The sequence below is a fragment of the Pan troglodytes genome, chromosome 8 (assembly GCF_028858775.2).
Source record: "Pan troglodytes isolate AG18354 chromosome 8, NHGRI_mPanTro3-v2.0_pri, whole genome shotgun sequence".
NCBI lineage: Eukaryota > Metazoa > Chordata > Mammalia > Primates > Hominidae > Pan > Pan troglodytes.
In genome coordinates, this window is record NC_072406.2 from 87,193,663 (window position 1) to 87,213,937 (window position 20,275).

At 37.7% G+C, this 20,275-nt stretch overlaps 1 protein-coding gene across 20 annotated transcripts in view; it reads left to right on the forward strand.

Moving 5' to 3' along the window:
- Window positions 1–20,275, forward strand: part of KAT6B (lysine acetyltransferase 6B) — a 205,608-nt gene that overhangs the window by 145,736 nt on the left and 39,597 nt on the right. For 6 of the 20 annotated variants that reach the window (XM_016918652.4, XM_016918654.4, XM_016918651.4 and 3 more), the window contains 7 exons: window positions 1,441–1,573; window positions 4,334–5,265; window positions 6,251–6,372; window positions 8,161–8,276; window positions 10,751–10,892; window positions 14,064–14,225; window positions 16,614–16,707. In XM_016918652.4, coding sequence (XP_016774141.2) covers window positions 1,441–1,573; window positions 4,334–5,265; window positions 6,251–6,372; window positions 8,161–8,276; window positions 10,751–10,892; window positions 14,064–14,225; window positions 16,614–16,707 — 1,701 coding nt within the window. The remainder of the gene's footprint in view (window positions 1–1,440; window positions 1,574–4,333; window positions 5,266–6,250; window positions 6,373–8,160; window positions 8,277–10,750; window positions 10,893–14,063; window positions 14,226–16,613; window positions 16,708–20,275) is intronic. The other 14 variants (XM_063781903.1, XM_054659703.2, XM_054659701.2 and 11 more) reach the window with 4 other exon arrangements.

A 20,275-nucleotide genomic window follows, 5' to 3' on the forward strand; every position in this document is an offset into this window, starting at 1 on the left:
CCCTGCTGTCTTACGTTCCAATTTGCTTCAGTCACATATATTATACAATCTAGGTCCTTCCTGGAGGTATTTGATTTTCCAACCCCCTATATAAATGAACTCTAATTTATTTAACCAGTCCCTTAGGGTGGATATTACAAATGTTTCCAATTTTTTCCATCCACAATTATTTCCTTGAAATAAATTCCTAGAGGAGGAACTGTTGGATCAAAGGCTAGATACATGAAAGGCTGTATCAGTTTTCAGGCTGTCCAGCAGTATAAAAGGATACCTATTTTCCTGTATTGTGACCAGTACTCACCGTTACTATATCTCCTTGAGTCTAAGACACATGTTTTTTTTTTAATGTTTTAATATTTTTGAAGTCAGATGCATCATACAGTATCTTAGATTTGATTAGAGTATTATTATTTTTAAAATTTTACCAGTTTGATAATAGAAATATGTCTGATTATTTCTTTTTAAGTAGTCAGATTGAACATTTCTTGTGTTTTATTCTTGGCTGTTTGTATATCATCTTTTCTAAAGTACCTCTTTTTATCCATTAATCATTTTTCTCTTGGGATTTTTACCTTTTTCTTCCTGATTTGCAGAAGCTCTTTTTTTGTGTGTAGTCATATTCATGAATCTTTTTATTTATGGCTTCAGTTTTAAATGTCAGTCATGCTTAGATTATATAAATATCCACATATCTTTCCTGGTACTTATAACATTTTATTTTTTCATATTACAATATTCATCTGTCTAGAATTTATTCTTGTAAAGGATAGGAAATAATTCCTCTTCCAGATAGATAGCTATTTGTTCTATCATGCTTATTGAATCATTTCATCCTTTCTCCACTGATTTGAAATATGACCTTTTGATATGCTAAACTTTTCTGTAGGCTTCGGTTGTTCTGGTCTTTCCATTCTTATCCATTGACCTATTTCTCTATGCTAGATGTATAGTTTGAATCATTGTAGTTCTGCAGTACTCAAAACTTTTATTTAAATTTTAAAATTATATTTTATACTGATTTTTTTTTTAGTGTTGGAACTTTCCAGAAAGAGATGATAAGACAATTTTTTTTTTCTTCTAGAAATTCCAAAAATGGACTGATTTGAAAATGTCTCCCTCAAATCAAAAGATATAATATCTGACAGGGGCGAGTTTTCGTGTGTGTTTATGTGTTGGTGAGAGGCTTAATGACATGTTGGGAACAGCTTTATGGAAGGATTCTGAGAGAGGGGCCACCTCTGCCCTCACCACCTTCACTCCGGGGAAATTGACCTTAGTGATGGCTTCCTAAGGAAAATGACAAAGGGAATGACGCATTTTTTGGAGTAAAGTTCAGCATACAGGCATCCTTGAGCAGCTTATTACAGCTACAACTTATATTTAATATCTTCTCTTAAAATGAAACATTAAAATATTTTTCTCATATATATATTAATTCAGGGATGTGGATTTGCCAAGTCTGCAGACCAAAGAAAAAGGGAAGAAAACTACTTCATGAGAAAGCTGCACAAATAAAACGACGATATGCAAAACCCATTGGACGACCGAAAAATAAATTAAAGCAACGATTGTTGTAGGTTGAGATCTTATCAAAAGAAATCATTTATGTTTTGCTTTAAAATATAGGTGATTGTTATTCTCTCAGATTCCTTTAGGGGTTTTTTGGCATCATTTTTTCAAACTCAAGGGTTGAAAAATACTTCTCCTTTTGCATAAGCTGTGGAAATTTTTTGAAAATAACATTTTTAATTACCATTGGCATTTTGGGGTCTTCTGTTGGCAGTAGCTGTGATACTAAGTGACATTTTTCAAGCAGCAGGATGGAAGCAGAATGTAAGAATTGGAAACAGTCATTCAGCCTACTTTATTACTGGCTGAGCATTAGAGCTTAATTATGTAAATATTTTCATAGGAATTTTAAAACGAGAGGGATTTGTCCATGTCTATAGCAAATCTCTTTTGTCACTCCAGATAACATTTTAGAAAAATACCTCTCTCTTCTGATAGTAATGTAGCATTACCACTTTTTAAGATCTCTTTTATGAAATAGGAGCTTCTGAAAAACCTGCAGATGACCACTTACCTCTGAAGAGTTAGACAGAACTATTTGACAACTGCACTTGTGCAGACATATATATAAAATAATATATTCGCAGTGGCCTGGAAATCTACTATGATAACCCCATTTTCATTATCTTGTTGCTGTATAATTGCCATTAAAGCCCAGTAGAGCATTTAGCAGGAGTTAGTTGGAAAAGCAGAGAAAAGATAAGAGGTGAAATGAATTTATTTTAACCTGTGTAGAGTATAGATTTGACTATCAGCATTAAGGTGTTTACGAATGGAATCAGTAGACTTGCACATCTATAGCAGTTCTACCAACAGACTACCACCATCTTTTCAGGCTTAGTGAAAGGGTCATTGTGATGGAGAAAGAATACATGCCCTGCACACACCTTGAACAGACACCAAGAATCTCACTCCCTTGCTTACTCCTTTTCCCCTAATTTTATCTGAAGCTGCTCTCACTATCTTACTTGCTCTCAGAAAAATAGTATTCTCCCGCACCTTTATCTCCTAAGAAGAAGTAAGAAATGCAGGCTCCTTTCTAGAGTTTTCTATGAAACTTTGCAAAAACCCTTTAACCAGTAGACATTTTCAATAGATTTTGAAAAAATTTCTAGAGGCAAACATGAAACATTTATGAATAAAATCTTTCATGGTAGTATCATTTGAAGTAGAAATTATATGTTTTTGCATTCATCCTGTGTAAGCATTGTTCCCAACATGGGACCATATCCTCAGGGCCCAATTAAAAAAACCAAATTAGGATATAAACTTTCTAAACAGAGGACACAGCTGAAAATTGCATCTGGCACCAATCCTAACTTTTTGTTTGTCCAAAATTGTCCTTTGAGCTTAGGAATTTTTAAGACAGTCTAGGGAGTTTTCCTTTTTACATGCTTTATAAGCATATTATCCTTTCTGGGCAATCGATTCCAGATACAATCCAAATGCAGCTTTCTGATGTGAAACATTTTAGCCTGGATGAGTTCCTTGTTGGTAACTCTCACTGTGTCTCTAGTGACACTAGAGATCTCTAGCGTTCACCTGACTTGGCTGAATTGGTGGTGCCAGGCAGAGTCCCTGGCAGTAGAGCCACCTCAGATGAGCCTGGTAGCTGCACCTACCTCCCCTTCAACTAACAGCTGAAATCTGGTCATTAAATCTTTGTATACAAGATGATCACTAAAATATACTCTTGTATTTGTAATTACTTAAGATATTTTTATAATTCCGTATTGTATCTTTTTAAGGCTTTCATTTTGTCATTATTCACCTTCAGCTAAATTGATCATTTTGAAAGTACATTCTTGGGCCCCAGCATTGTCATAATTCATCTGCAAATGTTTCTCTATTGTATAAAACTCTGCTACAAAATGGGTAGCTTCGCAAACCCTAGCCTGAGGTGAAGACAGTCGGCCGCTGTTCATGTAAGCAGCTGTGTTAGCGAGTGACCTCTAGTTTCTAGAACTACTCAACAGTATGGGCAGAACCGGGGTACAAAGATTCTGACGCCAAGTGTCTGATAATGACCATGGTAAATGTGCCGCTTCTTCACCAGACTCTCCATGTCATGTCTGACCCGCTGTAGCTTTTCTTTAATCATTTCTTCAGTTTTTTGCTATTGTTGTCCTTTTTTCAGCAATATTTTATGCTGTAGTTAATTGTCTTCTCTCCTAAGAGAGTATTATTGGTTATCTTACCATCCTAAGCACAAACTGCTGAGAGGAAGAGGATGTCTTTTTATGTTTTCTTTAAAAAAAGTACAAATTTATAGCCATATCCAAACTCTATTTATATAAGTTTGCAAATTGAATTAAAAATTACTTTTAACTAGAGATTAGATAAGCTTCTTCTTTTGCTTCTGGATAACACATATGACTTATTTCCTCCTAATACTTTAAAAAAGGCATTTCAGGAAATCATAACTACTTGTGACAACACCAAAGGATAGCTTGTTTTTATTTAATTATAATTAAAGCATTGGGTGTTCTTTTAGTCTCTTCAGCATTTTTCTTGCTTATATTGCCCTTGGGTCCACATGGATTCTTCCAGTACCTGGTGGATGGGCCCTGGAAGAACCATGACATGTAAATGCAGTTGCTGCTGCCTTTCCAACAGAGAAACATCTAGGTGGTGGCACACACACAAAAATACAGTTCTTAAGTTTAAGCCCATTGAATGCATCTAGTTGCAATAAATTTGTTTTTAGATACCTTTATAATTCTATTTATTAAATGCTGATACTATTCTCTAAATTTCTGCCTAGGTCTGTAACCAGTGATGAAGGATCCATGAATGCATTCACAGGAAGGGGGTCACCTGGTAGGGGTCAAAAGACTAAAGTCTGTACCACACCTTCATCTGGTCATGCTGCATCTGGGAAGGACTCAAGCAGCAGATTGGCTGTTACAGACCCCACTCGGCCTGGTGCCACCACCAAAATCACCACCACCTCCACCTACATTTCTGCCTCTACACTTAAAGTTAACAAGAAAACCAAAGGGCTCATTGATGGCCTTACTAAGTTTTTTACACCATCACCTGATGGTCGCAGATCACGAGGTGAAATTATAGACTTTTCAAAGCACTATCGTCCAAGGAAAAAGGTCTCTCAGAAACAGTCATGCACTTCTCATGTGTTGGCTACAGGTACCACACAAAAGCTAAAACCTCCACCTTCTTCACTTCCACCCCCAACCCCCATCTCCGGTCAGAGCCCCAGTTCACAAAAGTCCAGCACGGCCACTTCTTCTCCCTCTCCCCAGAGTTCTTCCAGCCAGTGCAGTGTGCCCTCCCTGAGCAGCCTTACCACTAACAGCCAGCTGAAGGCACTCTTTGATGGGCTTTCTCATATCTATACCACTCAGGGACAGTCTCGCAAAAAGGGACACCCGAGTTATGCACCACCCAAACGTATGCGTCGTAAAACTGAATTATCTTCCACGGCAAAATCTAAAGCCCACTTCTTTGGCAAAAGAGATATTAGAAGTCGGTTTATTTCTCACTCCTCCTCCTCTAGCTGGGGGATGGCTAGAGGAAGTATTTTTAAAGCAATTGCTCACTTCAAGCGAACAACTTTCCTTAAAAAGCACAGGATGCTAGGCAGATTAAAATATAAAGTGACCCCTCAGATGGGGACCCCCTCACCAGGGAAGGGGAGCTTGACAGACGGAAGGATTAAACCTGATCAGGATGATGGTAAGCAAAAGGTCAAAGCTCCAACCAAACCTGCGTCCCGTCCCTTTCTCCCCAACCCCGAAAAAAATCAACCAATCAATTCCTATTTGTCACATAGGTCTTAGCTATTTCTCTTGTTCTCACTTCACTTTCATACAGAAGCAGTGAAACTTTGACCTTTTTCTAATGCTGACTAAACCTCCAAAATGTTGTTTTTCCAACTAATACTCTCCCACCTTTTATTATTTATTTCCATTCGTAGTGACACTAGGACCCCCAGATGCCTTCATAGCGTTGCTTATGGCTTTGTAGTCCCGCATGAGTAGCCACTGCCATGCTTCTGCCATGCTCTCCCCCATGTCGCCTCTGCAGCCACAGCGCTGTTCAGTTGTGTGCTGTCAGTGCTTCCAACAGGGGGTGTTTCAGCTCTTCCCTCTGCTCCATTGCTTTCTCATGACAAAGTTCATCCTGCTTCCGTCTCAGCAAAGCCTGATCTGTGACTCTGTGATGTGTGCTTTTGGATGTGAGTGTGTCTGTGTGTGTATCCACCTTAGGGAGAAAACGGATTTCATAATTTCATTGAACAAATTGGCCCATTACATTTGCTACCCTTTATCAAACAAAAACCGAAAGTGTGTCATTTGGACAAAGTGGTAGAATTTATTATCTCAAAACTGATAATGGGAATGCTATAACTAGACATTGATAAAACTTCTAATCTTGGTTGAAAAATATGATTTCACTTTGTATTGCTCTTACTTTCCCTCATATATTTATTAAAGCTGTAAAAAGATGACAGTGATAAATTCAAATAAAAATTTGAGTATAGCAGGGAAAGGATACTGCTGGATCTATGAGCAGTGCTTAGATGTAAAAGCTTATTTATAAAGCTTTAAAAAAAATCCCTATTTGCCCAGTATGCTAATTTGGTGCCATTTTGGTAATATATGGTGGTTACTCATGATTCAAGTCAGTGAATACACTTTCTGCTGGTTTTAAATGACAGATACTGAAATAAAAATAAACATCAAACAAGAAAGTGCAGATGTAAATGTGATTGGAAACAAGGATGTCGTTACAGAAGAGGATTTGGATGTTTTTAAGCAGGCCCAGGAACTTTCTTGGGAGGTAAGGCGAGGATCCCACATTGTAGTAGCAAGTATAAGATGTGGCTTCTAACTATTAATATGGAATTACTGTGTTGATTTTATAGAGAATCCCTTTCAACATCCTTTGTGATTCTTTAGCCGTTATCATGCCCATTTTTACTGACTGTACATTCAAAAGCAATGACTTAGTAGAATTGTCGCCACTCTTAAAAGTAGGTGTGGACTCAGCTGGTCTCACAAAATAAAACAGAGTAGCATTAGTTGAGGCAGATTTTGGAAAACATTTCTAGGTGTGAAGGAATAGATTTCTGATGAGTTTTGCCTAAATTTAGAAAATAACAATTTAAAATCATTAACAAAAAGAAGAACATCACTGTTAAATTCACCGATGTTTCTTCCAACACAGATGGCCAGCCATATGAAAAATGTCTCATATTTTTAGCTCTTTTGCATTGATGAAAACAATATTTTGTTTCACAATCGGTTGTAGTCAGTTTTATTTTTATTGTCCAGTAATTTCTTTAAGTGATTCCACTTTAATTCTGCTTACGTTATTACCACCCAGATATTGACTGGTGAGGCTGTCAGACTTCTCAAAGACGAATCTAATATGAATTGTGAATTTGTTTTGTCAGTGACTACATTCGGTTTCTATGACCAGTGTGGTCAGGTAGACTCCCTACCCAACCCCACTTCCTGTTTTGTGGGGAAGGGGTTTTCTGTAGGCTCTTAACGCTTTATTTTTAGTAGCAGCCAGTTGGGCTAAATACTCCTGACAGTTTCTACCTTCAGAGCTAGCTATTGGGTATTTCCAACCCTCATTCTGCCCCGATCTGTCAGGATGCCTTGTATCAGCTTTCCTTTGGCTAAGATAAATGTCAGATTTCCCCCAGTTATTAAGGTTGGAAGTCCTTGAACCAGCCCAGGTTGGAAATGGAGCAGGTCAAAACTCCTACATTGATCAGTAGTGGGATTGTGCCCTTGAATGGCCACTTTACTCCAGCCTGGGCAACACAGCAGGATGCCACCTCTTTTAAAAAAAGATTCGAAGTCCTTAAATATTATCTTTTTTTGGCCTACTTCTGACATTCATATGTAAACATGAACAGTAGGCCATTATCTGAAAGATACTGCTAATTCTAAAGTTTTTTCATTCCAACATGGTAAAACTGGCTTTTTTTATTCAAGAAATATTCTTGTTCTGTGTCAGGCACTGTACCAGACACCAGGGATACCACAGTGAATCTGGCAGGCAGAGTTCTTAACCTCGTGTGGCTTACTACATGGAAATAAGGGAAATAAGAGGAGACAAATGCTAAGCTGCAGATTTCACAATTGATTATTTAATTACAGTTGTGATAAATACTACCTCGTGGAGGAATAAGAAACTGTAAGCATCTGTAATAAATAAGCCTGTGTAATGGCCACATCATTTATAATCACCTAATTTCTAATCTGTTACAACAGATTGTTAAATCCAGTTCTATCGACATTTGTATGTATTTATACCATACTTATTTCCTTTGCTATATTGTTTCTTAGGGTATTCGTTTGCTGTGAATCTTACACAAAGGTAATGTTAGGTTGGTGCAAAAGTAATTGTGGTTTTTGCCATTGAAAATTATAAAAACAGTAATTACTTTTGCACCAACCTATTTCATAAGGGTCTATAGTGTTTTAAGGCCATGCAAATTCACAATTAAGATTAGTGTTCTGATCTTGATAAGTTTTGATAGTCACTGGTGAAAGAACCAAAATGTAAGTGAAGTATATATATTATTATTTTCCTTTTCTTTCTATTTGACAGAAAATAGAGTGTGAGAGTGGGGTGGAAGACTGTGGCCGGTACCCTTCTGTGATTGAATTTGGTAAATATGAAATCCAAACCTGGTACTCCTCGCCTTACCCACAGGAATATGCAAGGTAATGGAATAAGTCTGGCAGGTGTATAACTTGAATGTCACATATGTGAGAAAGGAAAATTCTTGATTCTAAAGCAGGAATTAGGGATGATTTTAGGAAATAAATTTTGGTAGTCAATGCCAAGTGCTTCCCGAACTATTGCTTTTGCCAGCACCTTTTTATAGTATTCCTTGTTCTCGGTAAATTCCTTATGCTCCTTAGTTACATGGGCATTATAAATTTTGCCATTTAGCTTCTAGATTGTGCTTTCTTTCCTTGGTTAATTGGGGAAATGTTGGTTTTGTATGAAACCAAATTAAAAAAAAGAAAGAAATTTGCCATGGTGAATTATTGGGTAGACTTTCTTCTCCAGTTGTCTTTTATATTTTTTAATTAGGCCTGTTACTTTTATCTCTGATTTCTGGCATTTTATTTTCAAGTTTTTAATAGAAATTTAGCAAAAGAAGGAAAAATGGGAGAAAGTAAGTGGGAATGGGTAGTCTTAAGAGACCCTTCCCCAAATTTTTACTTTAGAACATTTGTGACTTTGAAGAGAAGGCCAGGCCCGGTGACTCACTCCTGTAATCCCATCACTTTGGGAGGCCAAGGTGGGTGGATCACCTGAGGTTAGGTGTGCAAGACCAGCCTGGCCAACATGGCAAAACCCCATCTCTACTAAAAATACAAAAATTAGCCAGACGTGATAGGACATGCCTGTAATCCCAGCTACTCGGGAGGCTGAGGCAGGAGAATCACTGGAACCCAGGAGGTGGAGGTTGCAGTAAGCCGAGATTTCACTACTGCACTCCAGCTCAGGTGACAGACCAAGATCCCATCTCAAAAAATAAAAAATAAAAAGGAGAAAATAATGGTATCCAAGTTTTTGTTTGTCCTGAACTCAAGACTAGCCTGTGAACGAATATATCCCAAAATGGGTACATTGAGAATAGATGTCTTCCATAAAGTATGTCAGGGTACACTTTACTAGTATCTTCAAAAATTTTTTAGTCTGCAAAGTTTTCAGTATTTATAAACTTGATTTTCTTATAGAATAGATCTTATTTTTTTTCGTTAGCGTGTGAGTGTCTGGCCAATCACGTAACTGGAGAAAATGCTAAGTGTTTTCTAAAAGTTAAGTGACAAAGTAAGAGTCAAGAATTTTGGTTTCTCCTTCCTTTTACCATTTGGTTGTGTGTTCTTGAACAATTTTAAAAGACTATGAGCTTTAATTTGCATAGGTAATGATAAGCCATGTGCTCTGAAAGATTTGAATAAAATTTGTACATAAGTGCAAGATTTGAAAGTAGTCTCACCTGTGTCTGCCTCTCTCTTGAAAACCTTTTTCCCCATTCTTATACTCCAAAGACCTTGCAAGTGCTTCTAAACATTTTCTTATAAATACCAGCCATGTTCATTAAGATATGGAAATAAAAATACCAGCCATGTTCATTAAGATATGGAAATAAAAAGTGTTCTGATTTTTAAGGTGGAGAAAAAGTCAGCAGGGAAGACAGGTGTTTGTCTTTTACTCAAAGTAACAGTGGAATTGGTAGAAAACAAATTAGGTCTTTTGATTTTCAGCCGTGCTATTTACTGCATTTAGACCATATATAAATCTCTGATAATAACTTTAAAGTTACCTCTTCCAGAGGTGGAAATGGTAACAACTAAGTTTGAGGACTTTTCAGCCTCATATGTATGCAGATTGTTTAAAATAATAAATTCACTTCTGAGTAAGATATTATATCTATACCACTAACCATATATAATTGGAAATAAGATAGTAAATGTGAATTTTGAAAAATATGCTTAGTCCCTTGACAGGATGATATCCTTATTAAGTTGATTTTTTAGGGTGGTGGTTCCACATCTGTAAAGCTTTCTTTATATAGGATATTTTTAAGGAAACAAATTATTTGTTCACAAAGTAAAGGGAGCACATATTATGGATTATATTAAAAAATAATGTATGGTTGTTTTTACATTCTGTCTTTACTATTGGCTTTCTTTCTTTCTCTCTCTCTTTCTTCCTTCCTTCCTTCCTTCCTTTCTTCCTTTCTTTCCTTTCTTTCCTTTCTTTCCTTTCTTTCTTTATTTTTTTGACGGTGTCTCACTCTGTTGCCCAGGCTGGAGTGCAGTGGTGCAATCTCGATTCACTGCAACCTCCGCCTCATGGGCTTAAGCGATCTTCCTGCCTCAGCCTCCCAAATAGCTGGGACCACAGGCATGTGCCACCACGCCCAGCTAATTTTTGCATTTTTAGTAGTGATGAGGTTTCACCATGTTGGCCAGGCTGGTCTCAAACTCCTGATCTCAGGTGATCTGCCTGCCTTAACCTCCCAAAGTGCTGGGATTACAGGTGTGAGCCACTGCACCCAGCCTCCAATGTTATTATACAGCCTTTTTATGATGTAGAGAAAATTGAACAATATTTAATCTTCCCCCCCAACAGTATAATCTATCTGATAGATTCTATGATTTTTAAACTTTAACAGATTACCAAAGCTTTACCTGTGTGAATTCTGTCTTAAATATATGAAAAGTAAAAATATTTTGCTAAGACACTCCAAGAAGTGTGGATGGTTTCATCCTCCAGCAAATGAAATTTACCGAAGGAAAGACCTTTCAGTATTTGAGGTAAGCCCGTGTAAATAAAAAAATTCAGCTTTTTGAAATCTAGTACTCCTAATTGTTGACTATGTGCTGATTTGTGTTTAGAAGGTACAAAGTATACTTAATTTTGGCACTGAAATTCAGACTGCCCTTTAAAACATCTCCATGTTTTGGAATGTTTATCTAACCATATTAAGCAACCATTTAGACTGATGAAGAATCCCTACTTCATCACATTAACATTTTTGTCTTCCCCAAAATCCCTGTCTACACTAGATATATTCACCATGAATTTATGATCTCCTCAGCTCTTTGTAAATTCTACTTTCTTTGGCAGGAGAAATGAGCTTTGTTCAGCAGCTCCAGCCAATGTCTGGCAGGTGCTCACTCTTCCAGGGAATTGAGCAGCTGTACATATCTCCTCAATACACAACCACCTGTGTTTCCATCCACTTCTTGGCAGTGTGGATAATCCTTTTGGTGAGACCCTAGCAGATGTTGGGACTCCCTCCCATCTGGGTAGATGGCCACCCCTGAAGAACTCTGCTGTTCACAGGAACCCCTTGTGGCCATATGTCTGTCATTGTGGGTTTCTTGAAGACATTTTGTATTTCCAGAATTGATTTAATAGCAGGCCTTTGCCTCTATATAGTTGCATTGTTTAATTATGTATCTGTTGTCAGTTTCAGGGATTCAGTTAAGCTGAGTCAGTTTCACCTTGAGGGGACCATGCCTTTCTCACAGGTTACTGTCTGTCTGCAGGGCTTTTCACGTTTCTCCTTTATGCTCTTCCCTCCACTTGCACACTTCTGTTGTCTGCTGCATTTTCTCCTCTGTGACCCATTGTGGTGTGCATTGGTGCTCATTCCTAGGTGCTTGAAACAAGCCTACCTTGTACAGCAAACGTGATGTCCTCTTTCTCTGGAATATAGTTTCACTTCTGGATTTTCTTTTTCTGAATTGTTCAGGCTGAAACTTATTATTCTGCCTTACAGTTCTCTTTATTTCTGGCCTGCAGTGTCTTGCCATCCTATTAAATAAAGGGAAGGTTGTAGGTTTCTCACATGGACCAGGCTCCTTCTCAGACAGGTCTGGGCCCACTAGTTTTTCCCCAAGACTGATCAGAGAACATGGGAAACTCCAGTTGTGTCTTATGATTTTTTTAAAGCTTTCTCTTTTCTATCAGCTCTTTCGGTAAGCTTGGAGGAAGAAGGGTATTGTTGCTGGGAAGATTAGGTGATATATTAGTTCTTACTAAAGGCTAGGCATAGGGTTTCTCAATCTGGGCACTTTTGACGTTTCAAGCTGGTTAGTTCTTTGTTGTGGGGCTATGCTATACAGTGTAGGATGTTTAGCAGCATCTCTGGCCTCTGCTAATTGGATGCCAGTAGCACCACCACCCCCTCCAGTTGTACCAACCAAAAATGTCTCCAGACGTAGCCAAACATCCCCTGGGGGGGCAGAATCACCCCCAGTAAGAACCAGTGGGCTAGAAGGAAGGCTGAATACACGTTGCCTGACCTTCCTGTTGGTATGCTATCCTGCCAGCCCCAGCCAGCTGAGGTGACAGAGCTGCTCACAGTTGAAGCTTAGCTAATGTCACAAGTTCAGCTTTCCTATTGGCTCCTTCCTTGATGCCTTAGATCTTTTCTTCCAACCAAAACATTGTTTCTCAAAGCTCAAAACACATTGTTGGCCTTAAGTAATTATTTCATAAATCAGCATGAGTCAGCACTGGGATTGAAGCTCTCATAAATCCATGGAACGTCTTCTCAGGGGCAAGGGAATCAGTCTTGTTAGGATGGTAAGAATGGGCTGTTCTTTCAGGGCAGGTGCTTTTGGACCATCCAGAGATGAGAGGGGAGACATCAGAAGCATGTATGTAAAATTCACTTATACGAATAAGGAGTTGGATTTGATAAGTACCGAGGTCCCTATTCTAGAATCTGAGTTAATAGAGTATAACATTTGGGCAACTTTTCTCCTAGCAGTTTCCTACAAAACTTATAAAATAAAGGAGGAATAATCACACATTACGATTTTCTGGCCTTCCCTTTCTTTATTCCCCTTGCACTTTTCACAACCGATCAGAATTTTCTTCAGCACTGTCATCTCTGTATTTTTCTGGTTCACAGTTATGTATATCTCCATCTTTCCTTTTTGTAATATACTACCATTTCCAAAAGGGCCATACTCTCAAATACATGTAAACTTCCTTTAATTAAAGGGAGAATTGTATCCTCTGTGCCCATTGCCCATATTTGATTGTGTTGCTATGTATGGGACCTAGGTTCCATCCGAGGGAAATAGTTATATGAAATCTAAAAATAATTTGTGCAAGATGAGAACCCGTATGGTCCACAGGAGACCTGAGAATGGTCAAGTTCATTGTTTCAGAGCTCTGGTTAGCAAATATCCATTTCCCTTAAGAAAAGTGCTAGGGAAATTCTTCTTGAATCTGCTGTGTTTTTCTATTTTCAAAGAGTAACTACATTTGATCAAAGAAATTGGCATCTGTGCCTAGCCTCCTGTCTATAGCCATCAGTATCACAGCTTGATTCTTTTATTTTGAAGAGAAGTAGACTGTAATCATAGTGCTTATTGTAGGTTGAAATTCATATCACTTTCTCTGTAAGTATTCCCAACATAGATATTTTATCTTTTCCAATTATATTTAAGATGATGCTTGGGATAAAACCAAAATGGAAACCTCTTTGCTAATCCACACTTCTGAGGAATCAGAATAATACAGTTCATTTATTTTAGTTTTATGAGAAACCCTTTTGAAACAACATAAAGTTTAACTTACTTGAGAAGTATTTTGATCTGTTTATATTTCCTTAATACAGATTTATTCAGTTCAGATAGAGAGGACATGCCTGATCATTTTTAGCTCAGAATAAATTACAAGTAAAAATTACTCCTTTACTAGTGGTTTGGCCCTTCTTTGGTAGCTTAAAGAGAAATTTTAACTACCTTAAATGTACCCTAATTTAAGAGAAAATGTGGAATTCTGATTTGCCAGTGACAGCTGTTTTCTGGTTAAAGCTGTACTTGCTTAATAGAGTGTTTTAATCTCTCAGTTTAGGATTTGGAAATAAAATGATGTACTTTCTGAAATACTATATAGAAGAAACAATTTTATATGGTGCAGTATTTTTATGTTAAATAATGTTGTCTGTTTCTTTTTGCTAGGTTGATGGGAATATGAGCAAAATTTATTGCCAAAACCTTTGCTTGTTAGCCAAGCTCTTCCTGGACCACAAAACGTTGTATTATGATGTCGAGCCATTCCTTTTTTATGTCCTTACAAAAAATGATGAAAAGGGCTGTCATCTGGTTGGATACTTCTCTAAGGTAAAACAAGAGCCAGCATGACCTTCATTTTCTTTTTCAAAATGTTTTTGGTAGAGCCCAATTCTTTGAACAGGGCTTTTTCATTACTATAATTTGAATAAGTGACATGTGTTTTTGAAAAGCTCAGGTTCTTGTTCAGAGCTCATTTTAAAAGATGAAAACAAAAAACATGGTGCCTAGTAAGTGTGTAAAGGACCTCAGCACTGTGTGCCGCCTTGATGACACTCTAATTGCTGCCTTGTGGACCACTTAGCGTCTTTGATTTTCTCAGTGTTTAGCTTATTTCCGTTTTCCCTTTAAGTGGTGTCAACATGAAGGTTTCAGTTTAGTGTAGCATTTAAGAGAGAATTCTCCTTTCTCCTTGTTGCCTTCCCTCTGTGGTCAACAGTATCTCAGTGAGTTAGGACGCTGGCATTTGGACAGTCAAGCTGATAAAATGACTGGTTTTACACTTTTGTCTCTTATTCTCTGTGCTATGGTTTTAAGTTCTAAAGCAATCTCACCTTTAGAAAGCCTAAGTATCAGCTGGGCTCAGTGGCTTACGCCTGTAATCCCAGGACTTTGGGAGGCCGGGGTGGGCGGATCATGAGGTCAAGAGATCGAGAGACCATCCTGGCCAACATGGTGAAACCCCGTCTCTACTAAGAATACAAAAATTAGCTGGGCATTGTGGCACCCTGTAATCCCAGCTACTCTGGAGGCCGAGACAGGAGAATCCCTTGAACCCAGGAGGCGGAGGTTGCAGTGAGCTGAGATTGCACCACTGCACTCCAGCCTGGCAACAGCAAGACTCCATCTCAAAAAAAAAAAGACTAGATGAAACTAAGCCGTATTCTCATGTGTCAGCTGGAATCTAGAGGACTCTGGCCTTTTGGGGCTATTCTTGAACCACATTCTAGAGGTTATTAGAACTACAGTTCAAGGATAGCCAGAGAAGGGCTGGAATGACCTGGAAAGGTTCAGTGCAAATTGTTACATGCATATGACTTTCCAAGCACATAATAGATGGCTGTAAACAGAAAGGAAAGAAGGATTAGTTATTTTATTCATAGCTTAGAATTTAGCTGTAGTAACATGTTAAGCTGCACGGAGGGGAAGAAGGATCACTACTATATTGGATCTCAAAAAACTCCGAAAGGTGGAAATGGTTCTGGACAAAGCAAGGAATGGTATCAAGGATGAATTCTCTTAACCCAGAGTACATTTCTTTTTAGAGAGAGTGACCCATTTGTCTAACTTTGCAAAACAGACGAATTACTTGAACCTTTGCCATTGATGTGCACATCCTGTGAGGGACAATTCATCTTCTTAGAAAAACTGACACACATTGCTTCCTCCTCATTTTTTAGAGGCTCCATAGACAACTACAAATGTGCAAAAGTTGGGAGTACATCTTTTTCACAAAGAAATCTTCAATTCTGCCCTGTAGGGTTTTTTCCACAACCATCTCCTGTGATCTTTCAAATTGGTTCATTAAAGATCTGGGTGTTCTGAAGTAATTCTTTGGTGTGGTCTGTACCATTTGTGGTCAGTCTTATTTGTGGTTTATATTTGGCCAGAGCATCCACGACCTCAAAAGCCTTTTCCAGATCTCTGTGTAGGTTTTGGCAACTTCTGTGTACTCTGAATAAAAAAATACTGCCCTGATGCCACATCCCATGAAAGTTGCAAATTCTTCTTTAACTGTAAGAGCTGTTTCTTACCATGTTCTACCCAGTCTTCCTCCTGGTTTCAAACTGTTGGTAATATTTTGGTCTAACCTTTGTTTGGAGGCTTCAGGGTTTCTTGTTGTTGTCTTTTTGTTTCATTTTATTTTGTTTTCCTGGTTTGAAATGCAGATTATTTCTCTAGCTTTTTACATTGACTTTTTATTCATAGGAGAAATATATGTGTGCACATCTACCCACACAGATACTGTTTTAGTTTCACTGGGACATTTGCCCAAAGGCAGAAGACAGATTGCTGTTGCAGAGTTGTAGATTATTATTATATTTAGCAAGATAGCCAGCTAAATCCTAACTTACTCCACTGGGTGACTCCCTGGGATGTTATTTTCTCTATCTCTGAAGTTATTTGAGCAAGGAAAGCATTTCTTTTATACTGTCTATATTCTGTTTTATTTGGTTCATATATTTCCTTGGATTCTTTATGCATATTTTATGGCACTGACTTTCAAGAATAAAGATGTAGTTGAGAGGCATGTCAGAGTCGATGGTTTGTTGTTAGTTGATAGTTTGATTGATTAATATAGTAGGATTTTTCTGCTTGATCCTGACCTAACCCATTGGCTTTCTTTAGTGGACAGTTTTACAAGGACAGTGGCAGGTGCAGGGAATTGCCCACTTCAGCAGGGCTCTGACATACTTGATCTGTTTCTCCTTCCCTCAGGAAAAGCTTTGCCAGCAGAAGTATAATGTCTCCTGCATAATGATCATGCCCCAGCACCAAAGGCAAGGATTTGGACGGTTTCTCATTGATTTCAGTAAGTGAAGTACTTTATTTACTTTCATGATCCAGGAAGCTGATGGCCGTTACAGGAAACAGTAAAATATAAAACATTATTTAACCTGCATTGTTGTTTTTATCAATAGATAATGGGCTTTCTATTTATATTTACATAGGTTAGAACATCTTCCTCAAGTGAAAAATGTACTGCTGCTCAGTGATTGTACTCTAGGAAATTGAGACTAGATCTCTCGGCAGCAGGCCTCATGCACAAAGCCATTACCCTGAATGAACCGACAGAATTACATTCCATTTTGTGGTGCTCATGCTCATTAGCACCAAAAGAGGCAATTATTCGTGATTAAAGCTAAAGGAAGTATTATTTGAAAGGATTTTCAGCTCTCTAAAATTTTGCCTATGATCTTGTACAGTACCAAGCAGAAAAGGTATATTTCCATTTAGAAAAATAATTTTCTAGGCAGCTTATCCTGGGCCTTGCTAGTAGAAATAACTCTTACCTTATTTTGTTAATTTCCCTTTTCTATTATGGAAATTAATACAGTGTTTGTATCTAGAGGTTTCCCAAGAAATATTTATCTTATACGCACTCATATCTTCTGAACCTTCTCAGTTAAAACCGGCATAATATATAAAAGTATGCACATGGATAATGTTTTTAAAAATGGTAGTTTTTTTTTTCCTCCTTGTTTATATTATACTGGATGTGTAAATGTTGTGTTAGGGGTACATTTGGAGAATCAATTCAAAATATCTAGATAACATGATGACCAGATAACCCATGATAATAGTCATTTCTCGTCATGTAAAAATCTGTCACTGGCCGGGCGTGGTGGCTTATGCCTGTAATCCCAGCACTTTGGGAGGCCAAGGCAGGTGGGTCACAAGATCAAGAGATCGAGACCATCCTGGCCAACATGGTGAACCCCATCTCTACTAAAAAATACAAAAATTAGCTGGATGTGGTGGCACACACCTGTACTCCCAGCTACTAGGGAGGCTGAGGCAGGAGAATCACTTGAACCCGGGAGGTGGAGGTTGCAGTGAGCCGAGATGGTGCCACTGCACTCCAGCCTGGGTGACAGAGTGAGAGACTCTGTCTCAAAAAAAAAAAAAAAAAAAAAAAAAGTCTGTCTCTAGGAACCAGGTGCTTCTTGATTACCAGATTGCAGTTTATCTGATTATTAACTGAAAGGAGGAAAATTTAGGACTTTGCACAATCTTCATCAGCTACATCAGATGCAAAAACCACAATGTAAATGTGCTTACAGAAAACCATGAAGAAATATAGTGAATCTAAATCTATGTTGTTAGGTATTAAAAGATTAAGGTCTGATTAAAGTGTAAAATAACTGAATAGCAGTTTTGGACTGATTTATATGATTTATTGACATTGAAGAATATGATTCTTTTAAAAGAAGAATTTTGATTATTTTTCTCTTTTTAGATAATATTTTTAGTTATTTATTAATTACCCTAGTCTTATCTATACTTTCCTGACCTAATTATCCATGAAACCAGTAATCCCAAGGAGGGCCACCTTACCAAATGCAGTGTACCATTTTTATTTTTATTTTTATAGAGTCCTAGCTGTAATCATTTCTGAGGGCAAAACCATTTATCTTGTTCTCTAGTTTTGTGTGGCTACCATTCATAAGTAGTTCATAAATATAGTTTCTGGTATGCATAGCAGCCATTCAAGCCTTAAATGTTTGGTCATATCTATATGCCTACAGAATAAGGCAAACTCCGTAGCTCAATATTTAACGTCTTCCAACATCTAGTTCCAGCCTGTCCTTTAGGCTTTTTCACCTACTAATCTCCTTTTTCTCAAATAGTCTGAGCATGGTCCTATACCTCTATTTTTTTGTCTATTCAGTCCCTTCCTTGAAATGATCACCTCGTCCTTTCCTAGACTCCGTCTGTTCAAAATCCTGCCCATTGTTAAGAGCCAGCTCAAGAATCTCTGCTTTTTGATCCCACCTCCTGGAATTTTATCTCATACCTTTATTTTATCTTATACCATATTCTATATGGTATCACACTTACACTCTGTTCACCCTTTTATGATAATTATTGATGGAGGTTTCATACTTCCAACTTCTCTGTATCCACTAGGACAGTTTCCTTTATAATAATATGTATTAGATGATATAAATTAAATTTTATTGATATAAACTAAATTTCTAAATTGATATGGTTGCTGTCCACAATCATTGTCTACCTAAAATTAAAAAGGAACTGGTACTTACTAGGTAAAAGTTCAAGCTCTAAATTCAGTAGTGTCTTATTTGTACAGCATGATCTGGCACTAAGGCCTTCTACATAAGAGAACAATCTGGGTAACAAATACATTCTCTTCAAATGCTATGTCTTTTTTTTAACCATTTTAGTGAAAACTGTTACTAGAATCTACCTTGAATTATTAAACTACAGAACACATTGAAACCTTTTCTCAGTGGCTCCAGGCCACCGTGATGAATGCTGTCCACCAGGATGTGAGCAGGCAAAGCAGTGCTGAGGGTGTGGTTTTTTCTTTTCTCTTTCCTGTACACCTAGCATTGCCCCTACTGGAGTGGGTTAAGAAGTGCAGTGAAAGATTTGAATAAAGTTGAAGAGACTGGTGTTATTCCCTCAGAGAAGGGGAAACTAGGGGAAGAATTTTATAGCACTCAAAGAAAATGGGAACTGGTGTAAACCCAATAGAAATTCAATTTAAAACCAAAAGAATTTCTTGGCTATAAAAGTTTTAAGGAAGATAGAGTAGGCTGCTGAAGAAATTAATAGCACCTTCTCTTGGAAGTTACTTAAAGTAATAGTAGATAAATATCTTTCCAAAATGATTGAAATCCAGCCTTTGAAGGTAGGGATGAGTCACATGACCTCTCATGATCATTTTTGATCTCATAATTTGGAGCCCAGGATAGAAAGCTAACTAGGGTTACAGGTTTTCTAAAATCTGCTCTGGTTTTTTAAAGGACTTTTTAATGGTTAAATTTATTTTATTTCTATTTGGTAAATGAGCCTGGGGCCTTTTGGTCAGGGATGTATTTTCAGTAAGTCAAATGAGGTTGTAAATCAGGTAGATCTTTATAATTGCCAGTTTAGTAAGCTGAAACACGATACGAGCAGGGAGAAAGATATAGCCGCCCACTTGCACACTTGACCACAGACATGGGTGGAATGTGATGCACTGTGTGTATATACACGCTCCTAGACTTACAGTGGGGCTGTGGGCTGATAAACCCATCATAAAGTGAAAATATCATAAATTAAAAATACATTTAATACACCTAATCTACCAACCGTCATAGCTTAGCCTGGACTTTAAATGTGCTCAGAACACTTACATTACCCTACAGTTGGGCAGAATCATCCAACACAAAGCCAATTTTATAATAAAGTGTTGAATATCTCATGTAAGAGTGTTGTACCACATATCGCTAGCCCAGGAAACGATCAAGTATGGTTTTTACTGATCATACCATAGTAAAGTTGAACCAAGTTGTAAGTTGTAAGTTGAACCAGTTGTAAGCCAAGGACTGTCTGTATAAAGAACTGCAAATGCAGGGTTTTGAACACTGTTC